The sequence below is a fragment of the Podarcis tiliguerta genome, assembly GCF_965153285.1.
Source record: "Podarcis tiliguerta genome assembly, chromosome: 12".
Classification (NCBI taxonomy): Eukaryota; Metazoa; Chordata; class Lepidosauria; order Squamata; family Lacertidae; genus Podarcis; species Podarcis tiliguerta.
Genome location: NC_139545.1, coordinates 33040111 through 33054530, shown reverse-complemented (window position 1 = coordinate 33054530; position 14420 = coordinate 33040111). Strand labels below are relative to the sequence as shown.

Here is a 14420-nt window from a genome sequence, read left to right as displayed (position 1 = left end):
TGTTTTGCTTGCAAAAACATGTTGTACCTTCCCTCCAGGACATACAAAACACAGGATTAAATATGGCTGTGCAAAGGACTGCTTGCTTTGATTATGAGAGTTTTTATTGCTTCTCCCTATGGGGAAGCAATCTGCGTGGCAACTGCAGCTGAATGGAATGGAAGCTGAACAGTGGTAAGGCATAGTGAATTTCACACACACATTTCCATATTGCAAATACATTTTTGGGAGAAACAGAATCCCACTGTGAGTCTTCCAAATCTTCCCGTTGGCAAAAATTGAGTTCACACATTTAAATGTCGTCATTAGGTATTTCCCTAACACCAATGACGGAACTATCTAAATTACCAGTTTTCATATTCTCCAAGACAGTGTTCTTCAACCTTGGGTCCCCAGCCTTGGGTCCCCAGCTACAGCCAGGCTAGTCAATGGTTAGGGATGATGGGAGCAGCAGTCTAGCAACATTCGGGGACCCAAGGCTAAAGAACACAGCTCCAAGACATACAACATGCTACACACTGAAGGGGTTACTACTCTGAGCTTTCGTGAGAGCACAACCTTCTGTGAATAATTCAGCTTTCACTTTCTGCCCATACAATGAATTTGCATCGTGTGTGTTACATTTAATGAAAACTGCTGTGATTTAAAGCCCACTGGTACACAATTAAATTGTTGGCAAGCACACCATTGGATTCGACAACTTAAGGGACCCTAGCCTTCGTGGAATGAGTAATCTGCTGTTCAGAAACGGCTGGAAGTGAAATAGCAGGGACCATTCCGTATGTGACTTAAGGGATTAATTCTGTTATTGGGCAAGGCAGACTCTGATTGACTGGAGGTTCTAGACAATTGGGAGTTAGCTGTCAGCGAGGATGGCAGTTGAGATTTGACAGCTGGAGGAGTTGGAGGGAAGAGTGGTTCTGAAGGTATTTTCCCCCTGTGTAAGCCTGAATTCCTGCCTTATTTCTCTGCCTTATTTCTCCTCATATTAAGTACAGTACTGTTTTGTTCAGTTTACCTCAGTAAAGTTTATTATCACTTTCTTTTCTCTCTGGACTCCATCACCTTTATTCTAGCCATTCTGCTAACACCCCTAACCTAAGCTCTCCCTCTTTACTTCTGATACAGTGGTACCTCAGGTTAAGTACTTAATTCGTTCCGGAGGTCCATTCTTAACCTGAAACTGTTCCTAACCTGAAGCACCACTTTAGCTAATAGGGCCTCCTGCTGTTGCCATGCCACCGGAGCACGATTTCTGTTCTCATTCTGAAGCAAAGTTCTTAACCTGAAGCACTATTTCTGGGCTAGTAGAGTCTTTAACCTGAAGCATATGTAACCCGAGGTACCACTGTACTGTGCAGGCTCAAATGTACCGCTAACAAACACTGAGAACAGAGAAAGGGGAGCAGATAGAGAAGAGGCAAAGACTCTTGTCATTCGATTGCTAGAGGACCTGATACGGTCCATCAGTTAGGGATTGCAATGATAAAGAGCTCAAACAGAAATGACTGCAAGCCTTTATGAGTTTCCACAAAGTGTACCATAATTAGCTAAATGCTGGCATAAAGTAGGAGTTTTTTTTCTCCACTCCGTTGCCTGTGCTTAATATAATTTGTGCTGGACAGTAATAGAATGGTAAACTGAAATTACACAAGGCAGACCTGACCATAGATCTCCAGATATTGTTGGACTCCAACTCCCATCAGCCCCAGCCAGCATGCCCTATGAACAGGGTGATGGTAGTTGCAGCCCAGCAACATCTGAAAGGCCACAGGTTCCTGTTCCTGAATAAGGAGGATACTTTCAGACCTGCAGGCAGTCATATTTCAGCCACACTGGCCACCCATTGCCTTGGTTTTCAAGGCCGATGATCAAGGGAAAATGAGAGATGTACTAGCTAAAGAGGGCTTGACTGGAAATGGTCTTCCGCTGTCAGGACCAAGAAAGTATAGCAAGCACCATGACCTACAACCAATGAAGAGTTAGGCACCAGGAATTGATAAGTATAGATTTTCATAATGTCCCATTTCAATCCACAGATCCCATTAAATTCAGTGGAAGAAGTAGATACATGTGTGCAACGCTCTGCACATGAGAATTATCTTACTCTCCTGAAATACACAGGATTCATTTGTTTTAAATGAAATATTTTTACTGAATGCATCAGGGTATTTCATGCTCTCAGGCTGCAATCCTAGGCAAATTTACCAGAGAAGAAGTCCCATTCAAATCAGCGGGACTTACTTCCAACCAAGTAAACATACCTAGGATTGGTCTGTTTGAAATGCCAAGTTATTCCTGTCATTCCCTTTCTTTTCCTCATATTAGGACATCTTGTCCACACAAGAGTTTTGCGTGCACATCTGAGCACATCTTAACTCAGTGGACACAATCATTCACCGCTGACTTGTCTGTTTCAGCCATCTTCTTCTGTTTTGAACAAAGCATGTTTTGGGTTTAAAAATATTGTCGAAATTTATGTGCTTTCCTCAGTGGCAGTCGTTCAAGGACTGAATGGCAAATGCACATTGAAAATAACCTATGAAAGATCAGGTGGTTTTAATGTTTACTTTTATATTTTGGGCACTTGCCTTTTTTGAAACAAAAGTGAGCAGGTGAATCTACCGCCAGTGTTAAAATATTTCTCTTTGATTATATTAGTCTTGGCTTAAACTAGAGTAGAGCTCTCCCATGAGGAGTCTTGGAAATATGGTTATCTGTCTCTTTCATAAGCTATTCACTTCACCTCTGCGGTTTTATAAAACATTTAATGATTTAAACAGAGGTTTGCAGTTGTGCAAGGAGGAAGCATTAACACTTATAGATTTAAATACCAGCTTTTTTCAAAAAGAAGCATTCTATGTCATCATCCTACTTGCTAACACTGTATTCAGTTTGACTAAATACTTTTAGATGACCACAAAAATATCCTGGGGATTGAAACATGATATGGAATCACATTAACTGTTGTATTTCCAGTCTTACATTCAGCACTCATAATATTTATTCAAAGCCTAGAGAAACCTATGTAGGTAGTAAGTGTTTACGCTTTCTTTTATCAAGGATTTTGAATAAATGTTATTCATTCATTCAGCAAATCAGTCAACAGCTAAACACCACCATAAATCATAAAATACTCAACACTTTATGAAAATGCAAGCATAAAACAGACTTGCCTATGCAGAGCAAAACCTAGGCAAATTCAACATCAAAAAGGCCAGGATAAATAATGTTTTTACATCAGAGTTTTGCCAGGCAGACTTTGCTTTTCAAAGTTGTGGGAGCCAAAACAGAAAAGACCCTGTCACTGGTCACCATCCATCTAACTTTTGAGTGACTAGGGACTAAAAAACCAGTATCTGAGATTGGTTTTAATACACTGTATTGATGGAATAAGTTGAAGTATATGGCATTCTTGTTTTCCCACTCTCGGTTCATAATTTGAGATGGCATACATGCAGTAGGAGGAACATTCCTTGCATTACTTTCGGTTTTGAGAAGAAAGTAGTGTTACAGGCTCTTGTCCAAAGTAAAGTGCATAGCTTCAACATACATATTCACATCTTCTGTATTTTGTAATGTCCCCCCCCCCATCCCATCAGGTTGGATTAAACACTGCATCATTACTGAGATCCAAAGAGCTGCCTGAAGCATGGCATGCCCAGTTGATTTTGGTTGTTTGTTTACATTTTCTTTGAATAGCAGATACCCATGCCAGAGCATTAATTACCCTTGAGAGTTTCTTCAGTTTTGAGTGCTAGTATTTGAGAAAGACAAATGCCACTCCGGGTGTACAGTTCTTTGAATGCCAGTCACTGCATATAATATTGAACAAGAACAGATTAATTACTCCCTGAAATAATGACCATCCAGGGCAATATTTTCAATAGAGGAATGAATGATGTTACCGCATATAAGAAAGTGGAAGAATACCTTGAGCATATAGACAATTATTATTTATTAAAAATAAATGATTCACAGCTTCATAACTGTAATTTTTTTTAATGAAAAGGGTCAGCAATAATCATCCTGAAGAGAACAGATTAAATGATGTCCCATGTGGCAGTTTAGCAGCCGTACATATGATGTCACTCCTAAAAGTAAAAGTAAATGACGTCATACATACGACCACCAAGCCACCACGCATTAAATGATTGTTATAAAAGGTGCATTACTATGGAGTAAAAAAAACAGATTTCTTTGAATGCTGGCAACCACTTTATACCTAAAAGATGATAGTTGCGTCTTTTAGATTGAAGCAACCATGCCCCCTGCGAATTAATATTAAGACTTGCTATATTGTATACTCTCAGAATAATTCATAACTAACAATCAACAGCAAAAGGTAATAGAATGGTAGAATTGGAAGGGACCATGAGGGTCACCCAGTCCAAACCCCTACAGTGAGGGGAATCTTTTGCCCAACATGGGGGCATGGTCTTTATGACCAATTCTTTGGATGATGAAAATATCACACACAAATCCTGGGAAAAGAAAATCCTCCCCCCCAAATACTTCAGACGATGGGCAAGCATCCGAAAAGGCGCCTCCATCAATAATGCAGGCATAATATGGAATGTCATTTTTTGTGACCTTTAAAGCAGATGCCACATATCAGGTGAGTTTTCCTTCCAACCCTTTTAAAAAAACAGAGCAAAGCAGAAAAACTCTTAATGTCAAACAGAAGGCAAATCTCAAATACAAATTGTAGCTCGGTACATTTTATGCATCTTGTCACTACTCCCTCTTCCTCCCCATAATATTTAGCAGGAATGAATTGTCAATGAATCCTGAATGTCAAGTCAAGAGTTTCTGTGCCACAGGCGTGGGGAATATCACTCCACAATGCCTGGGATTCAGGCAGTGAGAGCAGCACATCTGGAAGTATATAGAAAACTCTGCAAGGAGCCCAGTCCCTGCCTAAAAGCAATGTGGAGTCCAGCTCTGACCGGGGCAGAGGAAGGGGGGTCACCACTGAGGAAGGTGACAAAATGCCGGGTGGCACTCACCGCAGGGCCTGCAGCACGCCTGAGCCACTCGTCTCTCCTGCGTGTGACACGGTGGCTTGGGCGCTCGCAGGCTCTGCACTGCCCCAAACAGTCTGTCCGCCGCTGCCCCCCAAGCTGTAGGGCAGCTGAGAGGGCGGAGGTAGGCAGAGTCTGGAGGCCCCGTGGATCGTCCTGCCACAGCTGGCCCTGCCCCTGGGCACAGGGCATGCATGCCACCCCAGGTGCCGGATCAGCTTGCTCCGCTGCTGGCTCTGACAAACTGATTACAAGCTAACCTTCCATTCTTCTATGTGTCTCCATAAAAATAAAGGTAAAGGACCCCTGACAGTTAAGTCTAGCTGCGGACAACTCTGGGGTTGCGGTGGTCATCTCGCTTTACAGGCCGAGGGAGCCAGCGTTTGTCCACAGACAGATTTTCCGGATCATGTGGCCAGCATGATTAAGCTGCTTCTGGCGCAATGGGGCACTGAAACCAGAGAAGTGCATGGAAACGCTGTTTACCTTCCCACCGGAGCGGTACCTATTTATCTACTTGCACTTGTGTCTCCATACAGTTTAATAAATAAAAATAAGTATTTTCTCCACACAAAAGAAACTTATTTCAGCTGAAAGGTACTGAACACGTGTGAATATATTAAGTGTATGGCAGTCATATTAGAGAAGCCTACAACTCACTGTCAATTTTTAAAAGAAGGATAAAGATATTAAACTACTCAACAGACATATTAAAATGAAACACTATTAAAAATCCTGTACCACAGGGAATCCTCACATTTACTAGGAAGTAAGCCTCACTGAGCTCAATGGAGCTTGTTACCATTCGGCAGAGATTGGGGCTGGTGCACAACCTTCGTAACAATACTATCATTCTTTAAAAAAAATCAAGATTACTTAGTTTTAACACTGTGCACCTGATTTTTGATTTTTTAAAAAAGTACAGTTTAGGTAATTTTACTGCAGTGAAAACAGATCACATGTGGGTCCAACAAGCGCTACCTGACAAATGTGAATTATATTTTGCAAGTAATTCTAACCAATTATTGCTAGCTATAATTTAAAATTACACTGCACATTATCTAGTTCTCTACCACCAGCCTCAAGCATAATTATATTACTTTATCTTGTAATTTGTCCATGGAAAAAAGCAGGCTAAAAATGAACGAGGCTGTTGCACTACTGAATAACTGCTTTTAATCAGGTCTGCTAAAACCAACCAACCAACCAACTACCCTTTCAGACTCATGTCCCAATGTCACTTCAGCCCTGTCACTCATATGATTAAGCAACTGAGTCTAAATTTTAGCTAGGGGTTCTTTTCCTGCCCTATCTGAAAATATAAGGGATTGGAGCTAAGACTTTCCACAAGTAATGTACGCTCTTGCCTTTCCTTAAGGAAGAGGGGTTCGCGAACTTAAGGTTGTAATCCTAACCTCACTTACTTGGGAGTAAAACCAACTGAATTTCAACAGCACTTACCTCTGAGTAGACATGGTTAGGCTTACACAATCACTCAGCTGTCACTCATGCCACCATTGCTGTATTCAAACACAGATACGGGGGGCTAACTCATGGGGGCCGAGCCTTTTTGGGGCCCCCATGTCCCCAAAATAAGGGGGTGGATGAGGTTGAGTGCAGAGCCAAGCACAGTGTGGCTTCAGTGGCTGACTCCTCCTGCCATGGAGAAGAAGCAGGGAAGCAGCCCTTAGCTGGTGGCAGGAGGACAAGAACCTGCTGGCCACTGAGTGCTGCTGCCACATTCAGCTCTGACACCGACTCCTCCAACATCCTGACAACATGTGCACATCTTAGAGACATCGGGACTTCAGGACCCAACACCACTCCCTGCATTTCTCCTTCGGAAGCTGGTGCCTCTGCATCGATAACTGGCTGAACCTGGGACCTTTTGCTTGCAAGGCAGAAGCTCTGCACTGAGCCATGGTTATTCCCCAAGTGAACCAGACCAATGCCTTACAAGTATTTCCCAAGAAAGGTAAAAAACAACAACCCAGGAGACCCCCAATCACTTCTGTTCATAGTCATTTGAATTGGTGAGCCTGATTTTAGAACAAAGTGAACTAGCACAATGCAAACAGTACCAATCCATTTCACAACAATACACATGCAATTCTAAAAGCCTTCTGTTAGTTTTTATTATGCAACTAGAAGTAATTTTGTTACGCGGTTTGCTTTTACTTACATTTAGTAGAATAATCAGTAAGAAGCAACCCTTGCTTTTTTTATCCATTGCAGATCCTTTCTGGAGCAATGTATCTCCCAGGCCCTACTGGGAATTAGAAAAACAACAACCGCTATCATTAGATTTTATTTATCAACACAATATCCTCATTAAAATGCATACAAGTTTCTTTCTTAAACACAGTGTGCATATTCAGGTGTTACCAGGAATGGCTAACACTTTTCATCCCAACTGCCACATTGAGGATTAGGCAACACGATGACCATATACATACGTAATAGACAATCTTTATAGAATTCCTTCAAACAATAACAAGTTCGAAATGAAATCTTAGACTCAGAGTCTCCGAAAGTCTTTGAATGAAGCGAGGTGCCAAACTTTGCAACACAGGGGTTTGTTTGGATACACTGAGGATTAGCCAGCATGCAACACACTCACAAAACATAACCCACACATGCATATACAAACAAGGAGACCACAGCTGTCCTTCCAGCCCAGCACTGCAATAGGGAGGGAAGTCTCAGCTTACGGTGCAAAGTTGCCTCTTTTACTTCCCGTGCGGCATCACAGCTAGAAGGTATTAGTGCTGAGGAAGTAGGAAACCTACAGAGGCACCAGAGGGAGAAGAGGTATCTTTGCAAGCCAAGGGCATGAGGAGGACGCATCCAGTTTTGGGTGTTCCGTTGCAAGTGGCATGCCCATGAGTCATGGCTTTTCCTCCCCTGCACTAAACTATAACTGAGTGTGATGAAAATGTGCCGAAGAAAACTTCAGACCTGCAGGCTCCCTCCTGTTGTCCTACTTCAGCACAGCTGTGAGTGGGAGAACAGAAGCCTTTGCTTCTGCCTAATATTGCATGCTAAACAGTGGCTAATTTAAATTAATATTGCATGCTAAACAGTGGTTAATTTAAAGTGTGCTAATAATGGCTTGTTTAAATATGCCGACTTCATAACCTACGGTCTGAAGTTGATTAATTTCAAAGAAACCTTAGTGATTAACCACAGTTTGTTGTTGCTTTCAGGTGACACAACCATCCACCATTAATCTAAACTGGAAGCAGTAGATTCTAAACTCCTCCTCACAGCAGCACCAGAGGAGGAGACGTACACAAACCCAGAGGTATCTGTGGATTGGGACTGTCACACTAAACTATGGTTTAGCATAATGTCAACAGGTAGCCTGAACGTGCGTGCACATTTTAAAAAATGACAATATAGGTGCTAAGAACGTTGTCCCAATATGGCACCTTAAAAGTTTTCTCATTAATTTTTCTTCATAATATGTAATTTGCTAAATATGTCAGTGAAGCACAGAATGTGAAATGCCATTTAAGCTAGCGTTGAGCTGAATTATCATGGCTTTCTATTTTCAGCAAGAGATTTGCATGTTCAATGAGGGAGAGCCTTTAGTCAAGCGACTAAGCAAACTGCACACTAATAATAAAAATCCTCTTTATCCTAGTTCTAAACATCATAGTGCAGGCACAGCAATGAAAATGCTCCGAAAGGGGATCTTTAAAACTGAGGTATTGGCCCACAGGGCTGATTCCAAAAAAGGGAAAGCCACAGTACCCAGGGAACTTATCTGACTCCACCATACCAAAGTTTTGGTATGCCTTTTTATATACTCTCTGTGAACCTGCCTCAACCACCAAAGTGACCAGAAACAGTCTCAATCCCAACCGCTTTCTGCAGACTTACGGCTATAGGAGAGGAAGGGCTTAGAGAGAGTATAAAAAAGGTCTGTACAACTTTTGCTCAAGGATTTCTCCAAGTTTAATCAGAGAAGCTCAAAGACTGCATAGCTCCCAAAGACATGAATATTCTGCGGGTTGCACCCTATGGGATAACTTGGGTACCATACAGTTCCCAGTAGCCACGAAACCCAGTATTAGTGGAGGTATTACGCAGATCTCTCTGCTGCCCTAATATACAATTCTGAGTTTGTATTGTACATTGCTTTGTTGTTGTTTAGTCGTGTCCGACTCTTTGTGACCCCCTGGACCAGAGCACGCCAGGCACTCCTGTCTTCCACTGCCTCCCACAGTTTGGTCAGACTCATGTTTGTAGCTTCGAGAACACTGTCCAACCATCTTATCCTCTGTCGTCCCCTTCTTCTTGTGCCCTCCATCTTTCCCAACATCAGGGTCTTTTCCAGGGAGTCTTCTCTTCTCATGAGGTGGCCAAAGTATTGGAGCCTCAGCTTCACGATTGCTTTAAGTGTGGCTTTTAATTTATTGTACCACCAAACACCTGACTTCAAAGCGAGAGGAAAATATGCAAGTTACCCTAAATGCGTAACATTGCAACTACATTTTGGGATTTTAAAGAATAATAATGTAATTCCAGTTGTGCGAGAGGCAGGGTTAGTATTCATCATGGCATGCGGAGAGGGGCATTTAACCCTTCACACCCCAACTGCAATCATCATAAAATCCATCCCACCACAAGCCTAGGGAGCTGGGGACCCACTGGGCTGGTTTTTGCAACAACAGCGACTAGAGCGTTGATGTAGTTTGTAGGTGTGCATGACGGCATAGTCCCATCCATTTCTTTGGCTGGATGCACTGCAGACCACTCCTTAGTAACTGTGGTTAGGATTGCAACCTGAATAATCTTGAAACCAAATAATACGTTTTTATTGGCTCACAAGTAAGGTAGGCTGCTCCTCACCCCCACCCCTGCTTTGTTCTTAAAAATAAATAAGTAAATTTGTGCTACATGCTCTTTAAGATCACTGGTGCAATAAAATAGTCTAGTAATGTACGTTTTTATGTCTTTAAAGCAGTATGTTCCACATACTTAATTTTTATAACAGTTAATGTTCAGTTATTAAGCCTTTAAGGATACTATTAAATTAAATCACAGTAATATTTCATAACACTTTTTATAACCTGTTCTGGGGGAATGGTCCAGCCAAAGTGAAGCACTTTTAAGCCGCCATGATTTGTGAGACAGCTTAAAGCACATGCATAACACATCCAGAGAAATCAATGGGGTTTTTCTTTTTTTTAAGTGCTTAACTTTGAACAGATGTGTCCCTAGCTACTACTTGTCAAATACTTATATATATATTTGCAGCAGTGAGGCAGGTGTATTCAGTCAAGTGTATTCAGCGATGTGCACACGGAGTTCCTGCATGTTTTGGATCTCTTGTTTACTTCAGAAGAAGATGTAGAGCAGGTATAGGCAAACTATGGCTCCCCAGATGTTTGGAACTACAATTTCCCATCATCCCTAGCTAACAGGACCAGTGGTCAGGGATGATGGGAATGGGAATTGTAGTCCCAAACATCCGGAGTTTGCCTATGCCTGATGTTACTGATGATGGAGAGGAACCTGTTACTCTCCAGGTGTTGTTGGACTTCAGTTCCCATCAGCCCCAGCCAGCATGGTCCATGATCAGGGATGATGGGAGTTCGAGTCTACCAACATCTGGAAGGCTGCAGATTCCCCATCCCTGAAGTTGAGAGAAGCATGCAAAGACAGCTGATGACATGGAATGCTGAGAAATAAATATCACCCACCCCACCTCTGAGCAGGAACTGAGGTCTATGGGACCTGGTGCTTTTTAGTGGCAGACATGATGAAGCAGTTGCAGAAGCATGAAAGCTCATGGGTCATGAGATACATGGCTGCTGACTGGCCATCAGCACTTAGCGCATCAGATCACCCTACTATTCCTCTAGCCACCAGTACTTTCTCCATGGAAGTGAACAGGGCAGGGGCAGGAATGAAACATTTGTATTCACATCGGGCTATCCAAACAGGGATTGATACTAGCATCACAGTCCTAAAATCACTCTTCACCAAACTGGCCTTTAGCTGCTTCAGACTACAATAATAATCAGCCTTAGGCAGCAGGTCATGGTGACTGAGGATAATGGGAGTTGTAGTTCAAGACTTCCGGAGGGCACCATGTTGGCAAAGATTCTGGCAATTTACAAATCCTAAAAGAAAGTTGGAAGAAGTGGCATGGGGGTGCCATAGGTGACTGAAAGGGGCAAAATTTGGGATAAATCTACAATGAAAATAATCTCAGGGTAGTCAAAAGAAGGCATGCTCAAAATAGTAATTCAGTGTCATTACCCCTGTAAGATTAGCTCCTATATTAAAAATTTTGCTACAGATTTGGGGTAAGGGCACCCATAACTGAGTTAATGAATGTTAGAAACTGATAAACGGTATAATTTAAATAATATTTGGGAATTGAAGGGAAAAATACACGCTGCAGCAGTTCTCTTGAACTGTGCCAAACATGGAAATTTCTAGGTTTAGCCTATGCAAACTGGCCTGGCAGGGCTGGTTGAATGCAAGCCATGAAACAATGGCTAGTTATCGACTTTTCAAAGAATAAGGATCCTTGGGTCTGTGCAAAACAAAGTTGCCGTGGTTCTTGTGGGTGGATAAAAGTTTAGGATTTAAAACTGGGGGGGGGGGGGAGAGAGAGAGAGAGGCTGTGCCCACAGGAACAAAAGTGTCCTTTTACAGAGGCTTTGAGCAAGGTGTTCTGAGAACAAGGAGGTGGAAATAGGCAGAGTTGATGCGAGGCAGAGGCCATGCATGGCAGAACCACCTTGGCAGGCTGGGACAGAGGCACGGGAATGCTGTGCTGCTGTAGGGAACGAACCCCTCTCGAGAAGTAATGCTGTGAACTCTCTTCTTCTCTCTAGACCCAGGAGTATACAGTGGTACCTCAGGTTACAAACGCTCCAGGTTACAGACTCCACTAACCCAGAAATAGTACCTCGGGTTAAGAACTTTGCTTCAGGATGAGAACAGAAATCGTGCGGTGGCAGCGGGAGGCCCCATTAGCTAAAGTGGTACCTCAGGTTAAGAACAATTTCAGGCTAAGAACGGACCTCCAGAATGAATTAAGTTCTTAACCAGAGGTACCACTGTATAGGTGTAAAATAAACCATATACCTTAAAACACTACAGTCTCTACTGTGTCTGAATTCCCAACAGAAACATAACCCTGATTATGCACCTATGACCCCCTAGAATTCTGCTACCGCTTGGGGATGTCCAGAGTTTTGGTGGTTTCGCAGAAGTTGTCCACTTAAGTGAGGATATTTAGGGGACCAAAAAAAAAAAAAGGATGGACATGTTGTCAAGAAGCTTGTTTCAAAGGTCAATACAAAATAAAGATGACAATCTCAAATTTAGTAATAGCATCCTTCCAGTATAGTTTGAAATGTAATTGCATTTATTTAGAGCACTTCCTGACATTTAATTTACAACAAATTAGCAAAAGTCAATCTATGCTTGGAAGGTTCTATATAAATGTTTGTTTGTTTTTGTTTTTAAATTAAATGGTGAATTTTATCCTCAGTGCGGCATATATTTTTCTGCGTGTACAATTTAAAAATTAATAGAGCGAGCCATGTCAGGAGCTGTAAAAAATGTTTAATGGGCTGTTTAGCAAAGTGATGATTTTGTCCTAATTGAAACTGGGAATTGTTTCTGTCATGTTAGATCAAAGCTCTGAGAATAAGCAGGACTTAATTCCTAGTGGCTGGGCCTGCATGGGCGGAAATAACTAGATCTGTGATGTGTTGCTCCAATTAGAGTTCTTGCTTTCATCTCTGCTAAATGATAGGAATATAAGGTTGAGTGTTTTGCCAGATATCAAAAGATTTCCTTAACTCAGCTAAATTTCCCAGGAGCAGAATGGGAAAGCTAATTTTAAATTATATAGAGAAGTGGCAATATTAAAGCCATGTCTTTTTCTGGCTTGGTCTTTTTTTTTAATCTATACGAGTTGGGGAAGGACATAGATTGGCTTTTACATTCATTTAAAAATGACTGATTAAGTGAGTAAAGTCTGCTTATGTACCCTACACAATCAGCGTTCTACCACCTGCCTGAGAGCTACCTGCTACCTGTATGGCTCCTATCTGCCTGATTCCTGCTATCTGCCTGTTGGCCCTAAGGTCTATCTTCCTGCCTCTTGGGCCTGAGCACCTGACAACTAAGCTGTTTGAAACCAAGGTATGACTGTATTTCATTTTGTTGTTATGAATGCCTAATGAACTGAACAATACCATCGGCAGCTATGTGGACTGCTGAGACCATTTATGTTGGCCTTTTGGTAAATAAACTTTTTGCTCACTTTTAAGGTTTTCCCCAGGCCTTTCATAATCCGTGGACTCAGAAATTAGCACCATACATCTTACAAAATATATAAAGGCAGACTAATATTATCCATTCTGGTTGTTTTGTTTTGCTTTGGTTCTTATGTGATTGGTAGCTTTGAAATGCATGCTAAAGAAAACCATTAACTTTTCCAGCAATGCTGTATCAAAATGGAGAGCAAAACAGTGGTTTGTTCTCGAATGTTTTGGTTCCCGAATGCTGCAATCCCTTAAGTGGCTGTTCTGGTTTGCAAACTATTTTTGGAAGCTGAACATCTGACGGGGCTTCCGTGGCTTCCGATTGGCTGCAGGAGCTTCCTGCAGCCAATCAAAAGCTGTGCTTTGGTTTCTGAATGTTTTGGAAGTTGAATGGACTTCCGGAACGGATTCCCTTCAACTTCCAAGGTACGATTGTAAAAGACAAAACATAACCCATCATGAGACAATGATAAACAGCTAAAAATCATTTTTAAAAACCACAGACCAGACAAAATGTAACCCCTTTAACAATCCTGGGTAAAAAAAAAAGGAAAGATTTAACCTGGCACTGAAAGAATTGTAAAGTTGATGGCCACCAAGTCTCTCTCTAGGGAGTATATTGCAATATACAGAAAAAGGCCCTCACCTTCGTGCATCAATGATGTCATCATGTGATTAACAGTTGGATGGCCATGCTCACCTATCAAATTTGGCCCATGATGCTGATCCTGATCAGGATTGGGCCTGAGAAGCCATTTCTGTAATACCAGCCCCCTGGCTACTGAAGCAGCAGCAGCAAGCACACAAGAAATGCACTTCACAAGGAATTTACCTTGCTCAGAAACCCAACTAGCTAAAGATGCTGAGCTACAATTAAAGGCAAAGGTAAAGGGACCCCTGACCATTAGGTCCAGTCGTGACCAACTCTGGGGTTGCGGCGCTCATCTCGCTTTATTGGCCGAGCGAGCCGGCGTTTGTCCGCAGACAGCCTCCAGCATGACTAAGCCACTTCTGGTGAACCAGAGCAGCACACGGAAACGCCGTTTACCTTCCCGCCGGAGCGGTACCTATTTATCTACTTGCACTTTGATGTGCT

At 42.2% G+C, this 14420-nt stretch overlaps 1 protein-coding gene across 6 annotated transcripts in view; it reads right to left on the bottom strand.

The window, feature by feature from the left end:
* The window catches only part of CALCR (calcitonin receptor), a 141810-nt gene that overhangs the window by 63369 nt on the left and 64021 nt on the right, over positions 1 to 14420 (bottom strand). For 3 of the 6 annotated variants that reach the window (XM_083405468.1, XM_083405472.1, XM_083405469.1), the window contains exon 2: positions 7207 to 7293. In XM_083405468.1, coding sequence (XP_083261594.1) covers positions 7207 to 7254 — 48 coding nt within the window. In that variant the 5' untranslated portion in view covers positions 7255 to 7293. Of the gene's footprint in view, positions 1 to 7206; positions 7294 to 7658; positions 7729 to 14420 lie in introns of those variants that run through there. The other 3 variants (XM_083405467.1, XM_083405471.1, XM_083405470.1) reach the window with 2 other exon arrangements.